At 38.2% G+C, this 23,815-nt stretch overlaps 1 protein-coding gene across 1 annotated transcript; it reads left to right on the forward strand.

The window, feature by feature from the left end:
* The first annotated feature begins 6,977 nt into the window (after nucleotides 1-6,977).
* LOC116248568 (UDP-glycosyltransferase 88A1-like) lies at nucleotides 6,978-8,671 on the forward strand. The gene has a single exon (XM_031621442.2). The coding sequence runs from the start codon at nucleotides 7,001-7,003 to the stop codon at nucleotides 8,441-8,443; it is 1,443 nt and encodes a 480-aa protein (XP_031477302.1). The 5' UTR covers nucleotides 6,978-7,000; the 3' UTR covers nucleotides 8,444-8,671.
* Nucleotides 8,672-23,815: the final 15,144 nt, after the last annotated feature.

Here is a 23,815-nt window from a genome sequence, read left to right on the forward strand (position 1 = left end):
ATGCTGCAGCCTATGTGCTTGAGCAAAGAGTGCAAATGTCTGGTCAAACTTTAGAAGGAGGTCGGTGTTGCTCTTCCAAACTTCTTTTATTTATAATTTGGAATTTCTTTACTTTCTTTTTCTTTTTCCTGATAACGTCGATGAGATCTGTTTCTTCTCGCTTCAAGGTGCAGCAATGGCGGAGCCCAAGTTACTCACTGATAAAATGCAGTTTTGGCTTTTACCTTCTAAGCTTTCGCATGGTGGTGATCTGGTAAAAAATAAAAACTGTAACTTTTGGCTTCGTTTTCACGTTTCGATATTTATGGTGTATGGGACTGATTAGTTTTGTCTCTTTTTGCAGATGCCATATTCTACCTGGCAATCTCAAAAAAACATGCTGCTGGTTTCGTTGGCTTCATCCATCTGAGTACCATCTATTGCACAGTACAAATGTAGCCTCACTGTCTTGTCCTCTTGCAACATTAGTTTTCAGTGGGTCCATACCTGCTTTAAGCTTTATTTGAGAGAAAGCAGTAGTTTTACAGTGCATTCGTATCTCATTTGATCTTTGTTTGAGAGGGCAAGAGAGATGCATGATTGAGGCTAAAATTCGTGTACCATATAATGGCGAACTTTAATTAGAAATTGAAGAATTTTTCTTCATGTCGGTGAGAAGTTTATGTGAAATGGCTGAATGTGACATAGAGAAAAAGCAGTAGTTTCACAGTGGGTCCATATCTCATTTGATCTTTGTTTGAGAGGGCGAGAGAGATGCATGATTGGGGCTAAAATTCATGTACCATATAATGGCGACTTCAGGATTTTGTTCAACATGGCATAGATGCTGCTCTGGGACCATCTGAATGTGAAGTGGCTGAATGCTTTACACTGCTTATAAGGCTTTGGAGTCTGAACGGATCAAATTATGAACATGAAATCCTCCAAGAGGTATCTTTTCTGCTATTTCTGTCTCTTTCTTTTACATTATTATTAGGATAACAATATTGAATTTACAAAAGAATCTATGTTGGCTAACTTTTTTGGGCCTATTTTTAAGAGCTAGCTATTATTTTCTGTCATGAACAAATGTTTAATTATAAAATCTGTTATTTCACATAAAGCTTCTCATGATTAAAAAAATTTACCCATTTTGAAGCCTTGGCACTATTTATTCTGAGACTTGCAAAACTTCCTTCAGGCTCACAATTATGTTGTTGATTTAATTTAGAAAGGAGAGATGCATGTAATGCCTTCAGAGTTCAGATGTATTTGAAGCAAATGATAGGAAACATGGATCCATCCCACCAGAATTTGAGAATCTTAGTAGCATTGGCATGTAAGCTAGATATTCATTTTGATAGCGCTTTTGTAGTTTTGTCTATCTATTTATTGCTTTAAAATTGAAGGGTGTCATAGGCATTATCTAATGGAAATTGCAAATTTTGTAGACATCAATGTGGAAGGTGTGATCCTATATGGAATTAGTAAGTAGCAGAATATAGCTTCCTTGTAAGATCATTCATCTCATAATTGTAGATTCTTCTTTTGATCTATATGAATTGGTATCACCACTATTTCATTCAGACGTCATGTTCCTCATGTTAGTTGCTCTACAGTAATTGTGACCTTTATGTTTTTGTACAGAATAACTACTAGTCATGTTTGATCAACATTGATGTTTATAGTGATTTCTTTGGCTGATGTCTGGTCAGTACTGCATCAGTTGCATTAGTGATGACCAATCAATGATGCACTTCCTGCATCAGTGCAATACTGGCAGGATTTCTAGTGGCTTGCTTTGTCATAAAGCATCTGCATCACAGATAACATTTAGTGATAGATTATCTGAGCATGAAATGTTTGTTTTCTTGTAGTGCTAATTGTAAATTCTGTATTTTCTTGTAATTCTTGATGATGTGTATGTTTTTCCTTGATGTTGAAGTTGTAATGAAATCCCAAGTTACTGTGCTAAAATAACCTAAGAACAATCTCTCAAACACTTGGTGTTGGCAAACAAGGAAATGTAAATTGAAATTTTTATTGAATATGATCTGGATATTTCAATGAACAGAAATTGGACGAAAACCTAGAACAAAGAATAATAATAGAAAGAAGAGGGAGTGTTCTATTTATAGTGGAAGCAAGTGAGCTAATTGTTGGAATAATTCCGATGGCTAGAAATCTAGTCATTAGAGCTAGTCAACAATGAGCTCAATGCTGCTTTATGGAGCATAAAAACAAAACAAATAAAAAAAAAGAAACCATGGAAGAATATACAGAATTACATGCACATATGGGCATATTTATACACAATGTAATCAATATGTATATAAAGGTACATGTATGTTAACATCCTGCTGAAGATTATTGTCGAATGACCAAAAGTTTGCCAAAAAGGATGGTGAAACGTGTGGCAGGGCCAACCATGCAGGTTTCTCTCCTTTTCAAATTTTTATTCTCCTTTTTATTTTAGTTTGGAATTAACTAGAGATTTGAATGGACGAGACTCTGATTTCTGGGATGGGAAATGGTTGGAAGGTAGCACGCCTTTCCAAATATCAATTCTCACTCTTTCTGCTCATTAAATTATTGGATTTCACCTAATTTACGGAAGCCCACCTTTCGGTTTAGATTTTAGATTAAAACAACCCCAATTAAGGTTCATGTGAATTAAGATTGGACTGTTAAGTGAAATTGAGCAATTGAATATGTAGAATATGAATAGACGAGTTTCAATTAACTACCCAACTTAGAACTTTAAAATTTAGAAGAATCTATGGTGCCATTCAAGTCATGTGTGGTGCCCCATTCTTCCTAATAATGTGTTTTATATAAGTTTGAATTCAGATGGTTAAATGAATAATGCGATGGGTAAAGGTAATTCTGATGATATACATTGTGCGAACTTACTTGTAGCACAGTTGCTTTGTGATTTACTTGTATGATTAATCGGAACCCCGAGATGTGCTGTCAATTATATGTACAATTTTAATTTTCATGCCTTTGAAAAGCATGTCTAAAGCACTTATTTCTTGTGTGAGTGACATTGAATCATATTGACGAAAGCATGAGATTAACATTAGTTAAATGCATGATGAGTTTCAAAGCTAGGTAGACATATTTATTTTGTTTAACATAAAGCATAATATATTGGTGCTAACTGTACATATTTTTCTTGAAACGGTACATGTTACCCTTATGGGAGGCACAACACTGAGGTGACGCACGGTCATAAAACCAATGAAATTATGAAATTAATAAATAATTTTAAAAAAATGTCTTGTCATTGTGCCTTGCATGATTTAAGGGTAAAAACTAAATGAGTTTGATATGCTCATTTTAATCATGTTCATGTTTGGTTAGCTCAAGCTTGTTTATTATGCCTGGGACATGATGTTCATACTATATATGCACATACTACTTTCAATTAGTCCTAGTCATTTATGAACTCATTTAATACAATCAAACTAGGGACACACCCACCGAGAACAGTTGTGTACTTACAATTTTAAATTTCTTGCTTTTCAGGTGGTCCGATTAAATGCAGTTGAGGCTTGGAAGCACAATCTAGCTTTGTAGTTCACACATTTATTCAGAATTATGATTTTGGTTGTGTTGGTTTCCCTGTCAAAAAATATCTGCATATGACTCATACCCGGTTCAGTGTATCTTGAGGCATACACTGTAAATATTAAAAGTTTATTTTAGTCCCAAATGCATGTGATATTTCCATGTGTGCGCCAAAATTTCAAAAGAAGACCCATTATCTGCTTAAGACTGATTGATTATATGCTAAATTTTGACTATATGCTAAATTGTACAAGCAATTATTTGATTAGCCTTTGTGACCTCAGTAGCCATCATATAGAGCCTACATCTGTTTAAGACAGATCGTGATATATATATATATATATATAGAGAGAGAGAGAGAGAGAGCTAATTTTGGGTGTTATATATATATATATATATATATATATATATATAGATATGGAGAGAGAGAGAGAGAGAGAGAGAGAGAGAGCTAATTTTGGGTGTTACAATATCAGACTGGATTTCCCATAGCTAATATATACTCAACTGGATCCTTGAGTCCAATGGCTACAATGTCATCCACACACAATTAGAACGAGGACTTTGAAAATAAATTCTTGTTTATGTAGCTAGTTAATTACTAGCTGAGCTCAGTTTGCCATACCTTCAGTCAACTGTTTTATATGTGCAATTCAAATCCAATCCAAATCCAATTTTTAGATTCACTTTAGAATTTGAACTGCATTAGGAACTATTAAGAACCAAGTTTCAAAATGTATATATATTACATATATGATATTTATTTAAAGCTGAATTTGAATTTGAATCCAAAACTGAATCTGATCAGATATTTATTTAAATTGAATCCAAATCTGATCTGATTTTTTCCAACAGTGAACTTGTTTTTAGCAGTCAGACATCAAATCCATGCGGTGAAATCCTAGATCCAATAGGTGACACCAAAAAAGGTTGCAAAAACTATCAGATGATTTGAAACAGGTTCTTGCCTTATAGGGTTGGGACTATTGGTATGATTTCAGTTGTGTTCAATTGCTTATCAACGATGGCAAAGGGAGAGTAAGAATTCTAGCTGCTAGGATCACGAACTCATCGTAATGTCAATATTGTGAGAATTATTTCCCCATAATTGGAATTATCATGACGAAAGGGAGTCCTTTTATAGGTAAATTTTTAATTGACCTATTAAGGTTAATGAATATTGAATACAGTGGGTTTAAGTGCATGAGACGTTTTTAATTGTCCCATGTGATGAAGAAATGTTGTAGGATCTGTCATATTGTAAAAGTATTTGTGTTTCTAGCAGAAAATAGCGGTTTTTCCCGACGGCTGCTTCCCATTCCATCAAACGAGCGACTAAATTTTCCTGGAGTTAACATCTCATTTCATCACACACGATGAAAAAAATGGAATGAGAAGCAAATTTCCCATTCCACCTATTCCTTCCACAATTTCATGATGTCAAACTATAGCTAAAAGGGAACTGTATATAAAGACAATAGTTACCATCAAATAAATCTACCTTTCCTGTGTTGTAGAATATCATAGAAACAAACATTTAATTAATATCATGTGGAGAAAGTTTATCTACCCCTGACAAAATTTTTACATAAGCAATGGATCGAGACGTTCTTCAGTAATCGACATTTTTATCTTTCTGCCCTTCATGATCTCGTTATATATTGACTATTGGGTCATGTGTGGGAGGCAATCCATTTATAAGGTAAAAGTATTAATGTCATTGTAATATTGTCGACAAACATGGTGTCCAATTTTTTAGGATATGATCTTAAAAATATATTAAACTAAAATCAAGTGAAAATTGTACTCAAATTCTGGTAAAAACCAATCACCGCAAGTGGGAGGCTAAACTGTATTGCACTCCTTAATTCTGCTGCTTAAAATAAAAATAAAATGTATGAAAGCTTTTCAAAGGATCTTATGGCAAAAACTCAAGCGGATACATACAACTCCTTAATTCTGCTGCTTAAACTGGCCCTGTACATTCACTATAAAAATATGTGCCAATTAAGTATCCCAATGCAGGGTCCGAGAGTGTAGCTTATATCAGGATCCTTAGGAGTGATGATCGGTCCTGCAGTTTTGGCAACGTTAAAATTTCATCAGCAAAAGCCTTTTAACTGTTTGTCATGACCCAAATAATTTGCAATTTTAAAGCTCTTTGAAGTGTGAAGGAGGAGTATTTCATCCTAGCACCCAAAGAGAGCCGAAGCTCCCACCCAAAACTTCACCCACTTGGAGGATGTACCTGCACGTTACACAAGTGAAAACAAGCAATTATGATAAATATCCAATTTCAAGTATAAAATGTATATTACAAATGGATGAACCCAAGCCCTAAGGGGCATAATATAGCTGGTCGGCCTAAATGGCTTACTAACAATGCACCCTCATTTTGATTAATGTGGGTGCTAGCTACTCTTCTCAACAGCAAAAAGTGGCATGCACGACACTAAGTTAATGCTATATCATAGAACAACCCAAATCTTAACACCACTTTGGACACTGGCTGCTGGGGGAAGGAGGTGAGGATTCCCTTCCATTCAACTGAAAATGGATGTAGCTGCACTTTTTCGGACAATTTGTCTTATCACACCCAGTCCCTTCACTTGCTACATTTAACATTTGCATCACTACTTGTCCCCATGTACAGTCTCCTTGCAATGTTTTGAACCTCTACAGCTGAAACTTGGATCCATATCTGAAAACCTTCATAACATATAATGAATGCCAAGAGAAGTTGCATCATTAATCTTTGGTTGCAATCTAAGGCGTTCAGTCCGTTTTGGAAAATCTCTTTGGGGAATGGCTATATGTTAGAATTGCCTTAGGAAAAACTGCAGCAGGCTTTTTCTGTTCTGGCATTCTTTGGTATAAGGACAATCAGGTAACCAATCTTTCATTACCGGACTGCAAAGCTGGGGAGTATACAGAATCGATCATTTGTCAATCTCTTATTCGATAGGTCCCAATTGTCATGGCCCACTTGTCATAAGAGCTAACAATTCCAAATGGAAATATTGGCTCCATGGATTCAAAGAGTCCATAGTGTTGAATAACATCTAGTTTATGAATAGATTTTACTCCAACATGATGATTCATAATTTTGGTCTTTCAGGTGCTGTAATAACCTAGCTGTCTAAGCAAGGGATGCTATGACATGAGGGTCTAGATTTGTCTCGTAACATTCTTCATTCTTTCTCCAATGGAAGGGACCACCACCAACCCACTTTGGTCGGAAATTTGTCGTTGTTCCACAAGCGTTATTTTGAAAAGCTTTCACAGGACAATAGTATCACTGTCTAATTCTGGCACCAGCGAACGTGCCGGCCAACAGGAGCACATCAGCTGAACGGCCTGACCTATCCTTCCGTAGCTTATAAACAGGCTGGAGCTGGAGAGTTTGCCTTAACGCTGCAGCAGCCTTAGTGAGGTTGACTGAGGAAAGATGAAGCAGCAGCAGCAGCGGACGGTGGTTCTGTATCCCTCCCCAGGCATGGGCCACCTCATCACCATGGTGGAGCTCGGCAAGCTGATTCACCTCCGCCTCCGCCTCCCCGTCACCATCCTCATCGCCTCCCCTCCCTTCAACCTCGGCAACCCCACCCCTTACATCAACGCCATCGAGTCCTCCGATCTCGGTATCTCCTTCCACTACCTTCCCCAGCCGCTCGATTTCTCCCATCAAGATCACAATGCCCAGCACCACGAGCTTCTCGTCTTCAAATTCCTCAACGCCTGCAACCCCCACGTCAAGGATAAGTTGGAGCTCATCTCCAAGTCCTCTACCATCCTAGCCATTGTCGTCGACTTCTTCTGCGTCGCCTCCATAAGCGTCGCCGCTGCCAACCTGGGCTCACCCGTGTATGTTTACTTCACTTCCCCTGCTGGAGCACTAGCATCCTGCTTGTACCACAACGAGCTGCATCGCCGGTCAGACGTCAGCTTCCGTCATCTCAATGTGGATTTGCATATCCCCGGCATCCCCCCGTTGCCATCCCGGGATATGCCTCTTCCCATGCTGGACCGTGAAGACACGTACTTTTGCTTGCTAGAATCCTCATCCCAGATGTGCCGAGCTCAAGGGATCATATTGAACACCTTTGACGCGCTGGAGCCGCGGGCGCTCCAAGCAATCTCGGACGGCCTGTGCACGCCGAATGGATCCACGCCTCCCCTCCACACAATCGGGCCCGTGATCACGGCCGAGAAGAAGATGGACAGTGATGCCGAGTGCCTCAACTGGCTCGACTCTCAACCGGACCGTAGCGTGGTATTCTTGTGCTTTGGCAGCCTAGGCCGTTTCTCTGTGGATCAGCTCGCGGAGATCGCGGATGGGCTGGAGCGCAGTGGTCAAGGGTTCCTTTGGGTGGTTCGAGGCCCAGCCAGAGGGCCAGGACCGGCTCTCGCGTCAGAAGACCCAGACCTTGAAGCGCTGCTGCCACGAGGGTTCTTGGAGCGGACTCACGGCAAGGGGCTGGTGGTCAAGTCGTGGGCGCCGCAGGTGAGGGTGCTGAGCCATGAAGCGGTTGGCGGGTTCGTGACGCACTGTGGGTGGAACTCGGTGCTGGAGAGCATAATAGCAGGCGTGCCCATGGTGGCGTGGCCGCTATATGCTGAGCAACGCATTAACCGGGTTTTGCTGGTGAAGGAGATGGGTCTGGCCATTGCCGTTCAAGAAGGCACAGACGGTCTAGTGGGCGCAGCCGAGGTAGAGAGATGTGTCCGACTGCTGCTGGAATCCGAGGAGGGGTCTGCGCTGAGGGAGCGAGCAGCAGAAGCCAGGGATGCCGGTGCCGCAGTAGTCAGGGAAGGCGGATCCTCGTGGGCTGGCCTGGCAAGGTTGGCCGATGAGTGGGTGGTGAGGGCTGGCACAACAAAGGGTAGTTAGTGTCGGTAAGCCACGGAATTCAAGGTTCAGAAGAAAAGTAGAAAGGAATGTGATTCACTGAACCATAACTACGCTGCAACCTGATTGATCAGAACTGAACTTTGTTTGCCTGGAAGAGAGTGGTGTTTTTTTTCGTCATCCAAAGAGATGTGCTTGTTCCCTTCAGATGTCAATGTGACATCTGAAATTCTGTTATTTTAGATATAAGTTAATATGTTCTTACCTTTATTTGAGTCTGTTTTGCTTACTTTTCTTTTTGCTTATAATGTTTTTGGTTTATGTTTTTGTTTACTTGTAGCAAAACTACTTCCACCGACTTGAGTGCATATTAGAGATTTTGTCTTTGGGGTGGTCGACAATTAAATCCTTTATAAGAGGTCTCGATCATCTGTGACTAAAGTTGAACTTTCTTCTAAACCTCTTTCACTTATTGTGTAATACTAAAGTGTCAGTATATTTTTAAAATTAATTCTTAGAAAATTTAAGTTTCTAATATTTTTCAATCACATCATATATTTAACACAAAATTCCTTTTTAGAAACAAGCAGCTTCAAATTATTTAGTTAGGCAGCTTCAGTTATTTAGTTAGGACCATTGTCACAGAAAACATCTTTTATTCAAAAGAAAAAGTGAGAAAAACGTAAAAACGAGTTATCCATTGAAAAAGAAAAAATCTGTTTGAAAAAAAAACATGTTTTATTTGATTTTTATTTCCATTTTGTGTGTTTTTTTTATGTTTTTATGTTTTTCGCCTTTTTTTCATTTTCTTATGTTGTTACAATTTTTAAAAACCAAATTTTTATTTTCACATTTTACATTTAGCTTTTTAAATTTTAAATTTACCGAGATTTTATAAAAAAACAGCTTTGTCATGTTATAAAAAAAAAAACTAGTCTTTATACCAAAAAATGATATTTGTGGAATTTGTTCGCCAAATATTGAACATAAGAGATGAAAATATTCTACTACAAACCACGACTACGCTGCAGCCTGGTTGATCATAAATGAACTCTATTTGTCTAAAAGTGTGTCGTGTTTTTTCGTCATCCAAAGAGATGTGCTTGTTCCCTTCATATGTGACATCTGAAACTCTGTTATTTTAGAAATAAGTTAATACATGCTTAAACTTTATTCCATTGCTCTTTCGAGGATATTTCAAAGTCAAAGTGAAAACCAGCTTTTCTCTTCTTCACAACCAATCAATAAAGTAAAATTCATTATGAATAGGCTAATTCGAGAGAAATGATGCTGGGGGATTGCCCCGTTAATTTATTGACAAAAAATGAAAGAGTAAGGACGCCAAATATGGGATCCTAAGCATTTACAAAATATCCTTGTATGACCTCCAGTATAAAGATGGCTGCTGCCATACTTTGCAGATAGTGGCTCAGTCCACTAAAAAATGGAACACCTCAGATGCTGGGTCATTTCTAAGAAAAACCAAGTTGTTTTGCAAACTATTTGTGGAGCCTCCCAAAACCTGAAGAACAATATCTTTTCTCAACCATTTGCAGCAACGGCTGAGAGCTCCCATTGTTACATATCACCTTAAGGACACGAACACACCTTTTTTGTTTTCTGGACTACTAGTAGGCTGTCCTGTAGTAGCAAGACTTTATCAGCATGCAAGCTATGACAAAAAATGTAACGCTCACTACTCTCCCTAACTAGAGCTGCCATATCTCTGTTATCCTTGCTAAGGCACACTCTAATGTGAATGTTATAGTAAGTGTCATGATCCCACCTCCAAGAATCCCATGGCAACCCCACCTCTAACCATGTTTGGGTAGCATGTCTGTTACTCTATTTCCACTCTCTAGAGATAATAAAATCACTGTAGTAACTCCATAGCACCTTATCACTAGAACCTTGTAGCAAGATTTTTCTCATGCTTAAAGCTGTTGTGCCATTTCTAGATATGCCAAAGGGCTTTGTGTAGAAAGTTCTTCTAGCACTTGAAAAGGATCTTATTTTAATTACTTGCAAGAGATCCACCAAACGAAAGCATCCTTGAAAGTTGTTGGATGAAAATTGCGCTGTCCAAACTTCTTAATAACTAACTTTCACAGGCTTCTAGCTTCTTTGCAATGAAGGAAAACATGGTTGATACCTTCTTGAGCCCTATGCAGATATAACATTTGGAAGCAAGATGAAGACCACGTTTTTGGGCTCTAGTGTCAACTTGGAGACGGCCTTCAGCTGCCAAGAAGGTCATCCATGTAGCAGGGGCTCCAACTTTCCAAATGAAATTCCTCCAATGCTGAATTGGACTGCTGGGTTGCAACATGTCCCAGATATGGTTTTGTGGCATCGGGCGAGAGCCACAGTCCACCCATTCAACTATGTCCTGCCTGCTATCATTAAGCATATGAAGTTGCATTGGACTGCTCATAAAGTCCAGGAAAGTTTGGACATATGTGTCCTCATCGACAAGAAGCTCCTCAAAAGTGCAGTTCATGGTATCCTGAACTAAGGCCAATAGGTAGGTGAGATCATTCTAGCAATAATGACACCATTTCACCTATCCTACCAAAATTTGACTCTTGACCCATTATTGACTCTTCGATGAACTTGAGATTCAATTGACTGCCAAGATTTGATCAACCTCCTCCATGAGACAGGTTTGCTCAAACAAAGTTTATAATGTCATAAGCTCTTTTTGGTCAAATACTTGGCCTTGAAAAGATCTGCCCAAAGAGAATCCTGTGTGATAGCTTTAACCCCAAGAAAGCAAAGCTTAAACCAGCTAACATCCACCATGCACCGATGACCAACTCCACCCTCCACCTTCGGTTTAAAAAGAGTATACCAACTGATCAGGTGGGACCCTTTTGCCTCCATGTCATCTCTCTAGATGAAGCCCGAACATGGCTTGTCAATTTGTTGGCAAGTGGACAAAGGAATCCATAATACTATCATTCGATAGCTAAGAATAGCCGCCAAGACATGTCTTACCAAGCAAAGTCTGCCGTCATAAGAGAGCAACTTATGTTTCCAACTGGCACGCTTTTGATGAATTTTAGTCACTATATGCCTGCATTGGCTCTCTGTGATGGCCTGAACTTCGAGAGGAAGACCCAAATGTTTAGCAGGTAAATTACCCCTTCTCCAACCTGTGATAGCACATAGCCTGCTGCATTCCAATTTAGAAAAGTTGAAGAAAATAACAAAGCTCTTGTCAAGATTAACTTTGATGCCTGAACTGGCCTTAAACTCTGAGATGCAATCTCTGAGGCCTAGGAAAAACTTTTTTTTTCCCTTCAATAAAAAAGAAAACATCATCAACATAAAAGGAAGAATGGTTGGAGCTTAATGAACTAACATTGGGAACATGGATCAGTCCCAACTGCAAATAATCCAGCATGCTTTGGCTAAGAATTTTCATCGTAATGACAAATAGGTAAGGTGACAGGGGGTCTCCATGCCGCAGCCCCTTTGTGGTGTGAAACCATAAACCTTCCTTGTCATTAATGAAAACCACAGAGGACACCATAGACATAAGGAATTTTCCTGATCTAGTTATAGCAAAAGCATAGTAAAGAAAGCCCATTGTCTAGAAACTGCCTATTCACTCTATCATAAGCCTTACTAAGATCAATTTTACCGCACATAGCTTTAGACATGCTACGGTCGAGGGAATGAACCACCACCTGACTCAACAGAAAGTTGTCCTAAATATTAGGACCCATAAAAAAACGCACCTAATTCTCTCAAGAATTTGGCTTAGGATAGGCTTCATGCATAAGACCATTCAAATGAGAAACTTAAGAATGCGAATGCATAGAGAGATAGGTTGGAACTTGTCCATGGTACAAACGCCCTCCTCTTGGGGAAAAAGAACAATGTGACTTCTATTGATCCTTTTTACTATGCGACCAGACTGGAAAAATTCTTTTATAGTGAGCCTCCCCCCAAAACTCTTTCTCTTCTGCAGACACCATCAGACTTAGACAACATTCGAAGGAAGGAGCCTAGAGCCCACATTAACAAACAAAATGTCTTTGAAATTCCATTGCAAGTAGCAAAAATTTCATCCAACTCTAAGACAACCTTCTCGCCATCCATGATAGTCCAGATACAGTTTCTCTTTTGTCTGCCTTTAGCAATAGCGGAAGAATTTAGAATTAGAGTCGCCCTCATTCATCCACCTTATATGAGCTTTTTGTCTAAGTCGCTCCTCATCCATCTTAATAAGGTTTAGGAGAGTGAGCAGAGCTTCAACTCAAGAGTGCTGGCAGACAGATCACCCCCTTCCGTAAGCTTCTGAGCCTTTCCCAATTGCATTGTAAGTCTCTCAATAATCCTCACCAATCATTTGGGCCTTGCTTAGACCATTCCCAAAGCTTATCTCTATCTGATTGGAGTTTAGATGTGAGTCTAACCATGGGGCAACCAGTAACTTATTGTAACCAGCAATCTACAATTAAGCTTCTACAATGGAGAAATTGTTCCCAATAAGTGAAGTACCAAAAGACTAATTTGCCACATGTAAAGAAGTGGTTCCTCTCAGCAGCCACAACAATAGGACTATGGTTGGATGAGTTGTGAGGAAGAATACAAAGGCTAAAAAGCCAATCACTACAATTTCACCAATCATGAGAGACAAAACAGTGGTCAATCAGATTTTGCACATTAGCAGACCCCTTTCTCTTGATAGACCAATAAAACTTAGTGAGAGGATCATGGATTTCTACAAACTCATTGGCAATAAAAAAAATTATTGAAGAGAATAACATAGCCAAAGAGCGAGGGGTCTTCCTGATTTCTGAAACATGTCCCTCACTGAATTGAAGTCACCCAAGCATACATTCGGCTTATAGAGGCCATCATTGAGCTCATTATATTGAAACCTCTGAATTCAGAAATTCGAAGGAAGGTACACCCATGAAACCTACATAATTCTACCAGAATTGATATCCTTAACCACAATAACCATTGAACTTGCACTTTAGAGGCCAGAACTTGCACCTTATTTGCATCCCACAATAGCCAAATCCTAGCCCACTGGCCATTGAGATGAATGTTGGAAATAGAGTGAAATCTTGGAAACTTCAAACTGAGTTTTTCAAAGCAGTCCCAATCAAAGAGTTAGCATGCTAAAAAATACATGGACGATTGTGCTGGCCTGAGATCCCAGCGGACCATGAGCGTTCCAAGAAAGGAACCTCATTGCACCTGAACAAGAACGTTGCACTCACTGCTACACCCTAACAGCTCCTCACTTCTAGAGGTGTTATTCTTTTCTTCCATTTGGATTTCCTTCTCTCCTTTTAGTAGAAGTAACCTCATTTTCTGATTACCCAGATCATCGGCAGCCGAGGAGGCCCTGTCTTCAGCTTCGAAGTTAGAGTGGTCCATGGGCTGAGCAAGTAGCAGGCCGGCGTGTGAGCATGAGACATATAGATTAGAGAGAAGCTTCTCTGGCTGAGGATGGCTACCGAACCTCTTCTTAAACGAGCTGGTAGTTTTTCTTTTCAATTGGTGTTTCTTCCATGTTGAGCTTTTTTGGTGAGAGTCCATCACATCAATTAAGTGGCCATGGTACTCATCTATAGCCATAGAGTTGGCATTCTGGTGCGCTTGAAGGTTTCTTAAGCTAGACACCACCTTAGTTATGATAGGAGCATCGACACTGTTATGGAACCTGTCCTGATCCACCACTTTTGGGCATGCCTCCTTAGTCGAGCAGGCAGGAGCAAGTCTCCTTCTCGCGTTCTTAAGGAGGAACTCAGAACCAGTCCCTCCCTCTTCAACAATACCATCCTCCTCCTTCTCCACTGTCTATCTAGGGCTGAAAATCTGTTCGCCTGATCAGCTGAACTTGCAATTTTGTTCAAGGAAAAGAACCAGCGTTTGGGGCTTTTGACCATCATCTACTCCAATAGTCTTTATAGTGGGAGATTGCTACAATTCCTCGTAGGCAAAAGTGAAATGGATATTTGCCCCACATTTAAGGCAATATGGCACCTTTGGCTCATACTCAACAGTTTGCTCCAGAGTGTCCCCTTCTTCAAACAAGACTCTTCAGAGCATCCCCTTTCCCCTAGAAGGCTTGCCCCGGAACTGAACTGCATGATCCCAACTCAAGAGTGAAAAATGTAAAAAAAGGAACCAAGCACGCTACAAGTCGGACTGCACATGATTTTTATTTCATTTTTTTAATGCCACATTCATAGGGAGATCAACCGCTATGAATTGAATCAGATATAAACTTTCACCATATTCTTCTTTCCATATATTAGGGTTTGAATTCAGGTTTGAATGCCTTGGAAAAATCTAATACCATATTCAACTCCAAAATTGGAGTTCCTCATCGGAACCCAAGTCAAATTTGGTTTTCAGTTTAACTTCTGAATTTCAATCTGACTTGTAAACCCAATCCAAATCACCACCACGAATGCACAAAATCATTGCCATGCATGACACAGAGGAAGAATGTTGTTACATTGTCGATGCATGTCAATGCACCAAATAAGCATTGATGAAAGGGTGTGTGGGGGTTACAACACCCAACACAATATCAAATGTAGTGATATTCTGCTAGCGATTGTGATGGGGTAGGAACAATGTCTTCCATGGAAATTAAGAGTTAAGTCAAATCAGAAGGCTGCCCAACATTGTTTGGCAATTTTGCAAACAATCGTATACAACAATTGATTGGGAGGATTTAGAGAAAGATGCAACGGAGATGTGGATAGGCCATTGCTTGTTTTATATGAAAGAAATCAATAATGAATTGCTAGCGGTACAGCCTACATCTCCACTATCGCCAATGAGAACTGGCTGGGGTGGAACCCTTCTATACGAATGAAGCGAATTATATACGCCACCACACTCTCATTAAAGCAACGAATCAAAATAAAGAATACACGAGCAATCACAAGCCAAATCACTCCCCAGCGTCTCCATCTTGCAACAGAGAGATTCAACAGAAACATTTTTATAGCATAGGGTAAAGGAACCTCTAAACCTCCTTCCAAGAGTAGTACATGTGTCTTGACTGGCCCTATTTGTATCCAAAAGGAAATTCTGCATCCATCTGTACCAATATTTGTTAATAGATGTCAACCTTACGACCAGCACTCCAGCAGGAATTTCACTTAGATGAAGTTCCAACTGCTGAATCTCTAAGAATCTTAAGTGTCTCCCATCCGTTAGCTTGAAGCTGCGAATAAGAGATCCTTCAAACGAAAGAGCATTCACCACCACGTATTTCTGATTATCCCAGCCCATAACATATTCTAAGATCCATCCACTCCTATCCTGGATCAATGAGAAAGGATAGAAGATCTTGGTCTTCAGCCACAACCATATTGCTCTACAAGCATCTACCGTCCATTCTTGTTTTAAGAACATCTGTGGTGTTCCAACGACTTTAAATGCCTCTAAAGGATCCATATGGACTGGTAAAGGTCATGCCTGTACAACAACATGCCCATGCTTAGGGCCCATTTTTGGTTGCTGGTTTTAGAATATAACCATCAATAAATCCGAACTGGTTCTTGGCACTAAGGGTCATCTTTATGGTCCGTCGCCAAGTAGAGTAGTTGTTCCCAACAAGTGGGTTGGTCACGAGAATGACACTAGGGTTATCAGAATGGTGCAAGAAGAAAGGAGACTGATTCTAATCACACAAAACATCAGTTCGATCAACAGGAAGAATAGATGAGTTCTCAATGGCCATGTGGTGGGTAATATCTCACTTTGTTTAAAAAGTGCTCTGATACCAAGTGAAATAGGCATGATGAAGAAAGAAATGAGAGAGATGAATGAGTTAAAAAGAATCTCTACCCTCTTCGGTTCACCTTTGAGATTTTAAAGATATACAAATCCACAAATCATGGGATATGGAGGTTACACAAATCAATATGTTACAGCAGATAATTTCACAGATAACAACTAATGGGATTTTCTTATTATTATCTTTCCTTAAAAAACAAATTATAGATCTTTCCTTCTTATTTGATAGAGAGAAAGTACTCGGGTTCCTCCCAGTGCATGCCTATCGAAACCCTCCACAAAGATGTAGGTTCCATACTCTGGATTTCATCTCTCGAGCCTTCCGGACAAGGGTTCTCGAAACACTACAAATGGAAAAAATTATAAACTAGAAAACCAGCCAACGGGATTTGACACACATGTGAAATTCACATTAGCCCCAGATTTTCTATATAGCTGCAAGATAATTTTTTTGCCTTTCAACAATTATCTCAAGTGGTTGTGGATAGGAAGAATAGTGAAATCATGTGCAGGTTCCAGTACCATATACGTTAAGTTAGAGGTTAGCAGAGGAAGGGAGTCATATGAGCTCCCTGGATAGAGCTCTGTGTTCTATATAATGGTCTATGTTCTAGATCCCTTAAGGCTTTTATTTTCTTTTTAAGTTTTTGCTCACACAGATGCACAACATCCCATTTTGTTGATGTTTTTTGTTCATTTTATTTGTACAGATAGTTTGATTATCATAAAGGCAGAAGCCTAATTACCCCAAGTGGTTGTAGCACATTGGGTAGCAAGAGGGTCCACCTCAAAAGGGATCTGTGATAAAATCCTGTGGTCGCTGTCACGTCCTTGTGTGCTCCTCTTCTGATAGACACAGACACTATGGCATAGGTAGACCCAAAGGCGTAGAACTGACTGGGTGGATAGATGTTAAAGCATGCTTTCTAAACCAAGGAGTGGTGGGAATAAGGAGAGGAAGTGGTCTCTCAAGGCAGTGGAATGAACCTCTCATCCTAAAAGAAAATGTAGGAGCCTAATTTCTAGCAACCTTTTTTTGGAGAAAGTTTGGCAATAACTTGCAAAGCAATCTCCTAACAAAACATACACACACACACTCTCTATCTCTCTCCCTCTCTCCACAGTACTTTAAGATTATGGCATGAAGAAACCAAATCTTGGCACTATACATCATAAAAATAGAGGCAACCTACCTTAATCCACATGTTATATGAAGTGGCTTATGAACAATGTCAACATGCATGCAACAATCACAATTTTTTCTTTCATACGTACCATTTTAATGTGAGGTGCCTATGCAAGTAGTTTGACGTTTTATGCCGTTTTCTCTAAGAAAAATTTTCAAAGTCATGACTTTGTAATCGGTGCCATTGTTAGATCTAAAAACCTTGATTTGTGAACCATATTTGGTTCAACCATTTTATATGAGGTTTGTTTATTTTTCATCAAGTAAATCCAAGTAGCACAAAAATGATTGTCAACAAACATACGATAGAAACGACAACCATCAACGGAATCAATAGGAGCAGGCCCTCACACATCTGGGTGAATAATTTCAAATGATTTCTTTCTAGTCATCATAGCAAAACAACAAATATCACTATATAAATAGTTAAAGAAATGTTTAACCAGAAGATAGACGACCCAGTCGTTTGTGCAATAAATCTACAATATCTCCACCAGCTGAAGTCAAAACTTGATTTTATAAAAGATATGTGATATAACTCATTTACATGCAAGTCCTCACCAACTGTCCCTTGAGTCCTCAGATCCTGAAATATTACACTATTAGCATAGAAAATTGCATGACAATTGAGTCCCTTAATAACCTTGGCTACCAAAAGTAGATTATTTGTAAGTTGAGGCATTACCAAAACATTCATGTCATGATTCTTGTCAAGGGTGGAGGCAGAGGGGGCCGGCAGGGGCCATGACCAAGTGTCTTTCGATAACTCGTTCGCCTTTTAACAATTATCTCAATGCACCATGTTGTTTGAAATTTTTCAAGACACTGCATAATTGACAAGAGTTCATTTTTTTCATCCTTCATGTCCTTCAAACACGGAACCATGTTCATACGAAAAGTAAATCAAAAAAATGCAAACATGATTGGGTTTTGGAAGATAAAATTTTCTTTCCCACATCCCCATTTTGAGAATCAAAATTATGGAATTGGCATTGCAGAATTTTCATTCCGAGCAAGCAGACGGTACCATACAGATACGAAGAATAGTGAAATCATGCGCACATTCCAGTACCATATATGTTATGTTACATGAGCAGAGGAAGGAATTCATTTGAGATCCCTGGAGAGTGCTCGAACCACAGTATTGGTTATCCTTTTTGGGGATGAAATCCTTTATTTATGTTTTCTTTACAATATAAGGGTCTATATTCTAGATCCCTACTTAGCTTTTATTTTCTTTTTAAATTTTTGCTGACATAGATGCACAACATCCCATTCTGTTGATGCTTTTTTGTTCTGCTTTTTTTTTTGGTATACATAAAGGCATAAGCCTATTTACCGTAAGGAGTTGTAGCACATTGGGTGGCAAGATAATCCAGCTCAAAAGAGATCTCTGACAGAATAATGTGGTCACTGTCACGACCCAATGTGTTTCACTTTTGACTAGATTTTGAAGCATGCTTTGTAAACCAAAGAGTGGTGGGAACAACGGGACATAGTGGTCTCTAGTCAATGGGAGGTTAATATCCAGTGTAAAATTATGCTCAAAATAATAAAAGAATTAAGCCTGACTTGTAAGAACTCAACTTATTTATGCTCAAAATATTAAAAGAGTTGGGCCCAAGTTGTAAGAACTGAACTTATTTAAACTCAGCTCAGTTTGGCTATATGAATGTGTCACGAACGAGAGCTTTTCTATTGCAAAATATATGCATTTTCTTGAATTCTCTCTTGATAATCATTCTTAGCTGAATTAGTTAAAATAAACTAGTTAAACAAGTTAATGAGTTAAACAATTTGAAAGAAATGAGACAGGTTAAGTAATTAACAAAAATGGATTAAATGAGTTAAGCAAGTCAAGCTCGAGCTCGATGATGTATCATCAAGTCAAGGTTGAGTTTATTTTACATACCTTGACTCTCGAGATTTTTTAAGTCAAGTCAAGCTCAAGCTGGCTCGAACCCGACTGGGTGCAGCCCTAATCTATGCGTGTACAGGACATCAAGCGCCTTACCCATCCCTAAAATACAGTACTAAGATTTGGCCAAGTGAAAATTGTCCAATACCTAAGCATGGATGGGGCAGCTTTTGACCCTTATCTTACGAAGAAAACTAGAAAAATTTTGCCCATTCATGGGTTGGGCCGCATTGAGGGAGACATTGGTGTTGATGGGGTCTATATCCCATCCACACTTGCACGCAAGCTATCACCACAAGTCCACTTGTCTTAGTTGTCCCTCACCGGACAATCAAATTTTGCACTTGCACGCCTTCTGTCATGGAAAATAGTAAAATCTCTTCTGATTATTTTATCAAACAATTGTCGTGCAGACCGAAAATGTTAAGGCTATGTCATTCTAAGGTGCTGCAAATGACAACCTTTCCTTTCCATTTTTTGTGATAGTCAGCACTAATGGCATACAATTTGTGGTATGGTCAATACTAATGGCATATAATTCCACCTGTAACGGAAAGCGTTGCATCATCCTTCGGTGTTACATTTTATATAAAATTATCAGCAGTGGTCTCTATTCAATGTCTCTATTCATGCCTTGCCATGGTTGTCGAAGTAAATCCAAGTAGCACGAAAATGATTGTCAACAAACATACGATAAAAACGATGTCCATCAATGGGATCAATAGGAGCAGACCCTCCTACATCTGAATGAATAATTTCAAATGATTTCTTTCTAATCATCCTAGCAAAACGAAAAATATCACAATTTACTTAATTAAAGAAATGTTTAGCCAGAAGATAGACGACCCAGTCGTTTGTGCCATAATTCTATAGTATCTCCACCAGCTGCAGTCAAAACTTGGTTTTAGAAAAGATAAGCCATATAACTCATTCACATGCAAACCCTGCTTTGGCCAACTTTCATGCATTAACATTTCACTTTTTGGTGTCATCACGTTTTCCATCATCTCTTTTGAAGTTTTGACTCTTGACATTAAAAGATTCCTGCATTCAATAGTAGGTCTGTTTTTTCACCATTACGGGTTCGTGTTCAATGTCGTTAAGGGTGACCATTGCCTTCCTTCTTGATTCACCTCTGATAAGCAAATAACAAACATAACTGAGCCAAGGGAATTCGTTAGTTAGCCGTCAAGATTTGACTATGCAACTACTCAAACAACAAAGTGGTTATCATAAGATTAGGATTCCCTTGTTTGTGGACAATGGCCTTATATGTAGCGCCACCATTGGTTTGGATAACTGTGTGAGACTCATCGCCTATCCTTTCTTCATTGTTTTTGCTCTCCATGGCTAAACAAACTCAAGAAACCATCACTTGGAGACAAAATGTCAATTCTAGGATGCTTGCTTTGACACCATGATATAAAGAGCAACAGGAAGAAAACTACAGCCATTAAGGTGTTTTGGCAAAGCTCTACATACATCCACGAAGATAGGAGAATAAATTTCACTAGATCATTTCATGGATTACATTGAAAGTTTATACATCAGTTAAGCACCGATATCTCTTAGTGGCCAGGTTCCTGATGGGCATACACAAAATGGTAACTGATGCACTTACCCAAAAATGAATAAGTCAAGTAATCTCCTCATCAAAGGTAACACACACAGAGGGGGGAGAGAGTGGAAGACAGAGACAGAGAGAGAGAGGAAGAGATTGTGGATCAAGAAAGTGACCGGTAGTCTATAGAGTTTAAGGTTTTCTCCTAAGCCACATGGGTGTGGGGTGCATGTTGGTTGTGAGCATTTTTTAAAAAATTGGAAGTGAAGGCGAGTGACAAATGTAAAATAATGTCATATAGCTGTTAATTGAGGTGGTTACCTTAAGATTACCATTGCCAAATATATAAAATAATGTTGTTATATAGCTACGTTGTCCAACTTGTAAATACCAATTGCTTTTTACTGGTTGGATTTAAGCCTAGGCACCAGGCCGGGCCGCCGCCGGGTACCCGGTACCCAGCCCGACTCGGGCCCGAACCCTAAAATAGTGACTATCAGGCCCGGGCCCTAAAATAGTGACTATCGGGCCCGGCCCGGTAATTAACAGGCCGGGCTTGGAACCGCGACTGTGATCGTCGGGGGCCCGATAAGCCCGACAATAAATTTGAAAATATATTTTATAAGAATTATTAACATTTGTTCAGGAAGTCGCAGGACTTGGAAAATTATCAAATTCATCAACAGCTTCGATTACTCTAGAAATTGCATGAATGCATTGATCATATATGATTAAAGCATTTCTACGACAACATTCATCTAAAATGCATTCCTACCATAACATACACCTAAGATTTTGTTTTGATAGTTAACATAAATGTTTATGAAGAAAGAAAAGTTTTTAAAATAGATTGGAGTTATAGACCATCAAGCATTAATCCAATATTGGGTCATTACTTGAGTTTTGGTCTTAGTGAAGTCGCTAAGTAAAAATGATCTTAAACTATGAGAGAAAAATATTTGAAAGGATGGAGAAAATGAAATATTCCTATAAAAAGAAAGAGAGATAGAGAAAGAGATTTTAAAGATCTTTAAATTAAATATTTCAAAAGAAAGGAAAGATGCATATATCTATATGTATGCATATATGTATATATGCTTTTGACAATGAGGTGAAAAGAAACTTTCAAAAGAAAGAGAGAAAGAGAGGGAGATAAAAAAGATGCATATACATGTGTACATACCATTATATATACACATATATAGAAACTTGTAAAAATAACATTGTCTTGAATAGAAGAGATATTTTAAATGAAAAGAATTAAAGAAATATATATATATATATATATAATTTGTAGATGAAGGCATTTGACTTGAAAAGAAAAAAAAGATTCTAGAGATAGAAAGTATGAGATTCATATATATATATGCATCATATTGATACAAAAGTTTGTAAAATAAAATATGTAAACATAGAGAGAAAATAATAAAGAAAATCATCATGTGCACGTATATGTATATAACATGTATTTTTTCATGAGATTGAACATCAAAGAAATGACTTGAAATAACCGACTTCAAATTGGATGTTGGTCGGATGAGAGTTTGGACTCAAGCAAGAACTTAAGCTAAGTCTCCAAAACCACATTAATCCAATATTGGGTCATTACTTGAGTTTTGGTCTTAGTGAAGTCGCTAAGTAAAAATGATCTTAAACTATGAGAAAAAAATATTTGAAAGGATGGAGAAAATGAAATATTCCTATAAAAAGAAAGAGAGATAGAGAAAGAGATTTTAAAGATCTTTAAATTAAATATTTCAAAAGAAAGGAAAGATGCATATATCTATATGTATGCATATATGTATATATGCTTTTGACAATGAGGTGTTAAAGAAGGAAAAGAAACTTTCAAAAGAAAGAGAGAAAGAGATGGAGATAGAAAAGATGCATATACATGTGTACATACCATTATATATACACATATATAGAAACTTGTAAAAATAACATTGTCTTGAATAGAAGAGATATTTTAAATGAAAAGAATTAAAGAAATATATATATATATATATATATATATATAATTTGTAGATTAAGGCATTTGACTTGAAAAGAAAAAAAGATTCTAGAGATAGAAAGTACGAGATTCATATATATATATGCATCATATTGATACAAAAGTTTGTAAAATAAAATATGTAAACATAGAGAGAAAATGATATATGTATATAACATGTATTTTTTCATTAGATTGAACATCAAAGAAATGACTTGAAATAATCGACTTCAAATTGGATGTTGGCCGGATGAGAGTTTGGACTCAAGCAAGAACTTAAGCTAAGTCTCCAAAACCACATTAGAACGTTTCTTTTGAAAATGTTTTGGAAAATATGATTTATATAAACATAGAATGTTATTATTTGGTTTGTCACAAGGGATATATTTCTTTCACTGTTAGGTATGAAAGAAAAATAAGCAATATAACGAGGCACTGGTTAGGGTTTCTAATTGGGTGAGTAGGAAGAAAAATAGCGCAAAATGACATGCAAATACATATTAACATGTACATTTTCATGAGGTTTTTCCTCGGATTGCACAAGTCTCAACCTCAAAACTTAATATGAAGATAAAGATAAGAAACCTCAAACCACACTCTCATTCTCACCATATATTGATATATAAATAGAAAACCAAGCAACTATGCATGGATAACATATAAACAATATTCAATAAAGGAAAGAGAGAGAGAGAGAGAGCATGGTGGAGAGAGAAAGGTTTAACTAGGAGGGAAAGCATGATGTAACTATAAAATGATATATCATCTCGTCTTCTCATACTCTCGATCCACTTGAGCATAGCCTCTTTACTCCAAAATAGAAATTGAGAGCTATCTCCTTTAGCCATGGAGAAATGAGGAAGAGAAAAAAGGGAAAGCAAAACAAGATTATTTTCATGAAATGAAATAAAATGACTCAAACGTGAAAATGAAATATCATCTCATCTTCTCATGCTCCATTTGTGCTTAAGTAT

Source organism: Nymphaea colorata, chromosome 2 (assembly GCF_008831285.2).
Source record: "Nymphaea colorata isolate Beijing-Zhang1983 chromosome 2, ASM883128v2, whole genome shotgun sequence".
In the NCBI taxonomy this organism is placed as follows: Eukaryota; Viridiplantae; Streptophyta; class Magnoliopsida; order Nymphaeales; family Nymphaeaceae; genus Nymphaea; species Nymphaea colorata.

Coding starts and splice junctions, on each gene's coding strand:
- LOC116248568 (XM_031621442.2), top strand. CDS start 7,001: ATGAAGCAGCAGCAGCAGCGGACGGTGGTTCTGTATCCCTCCCCAGGC.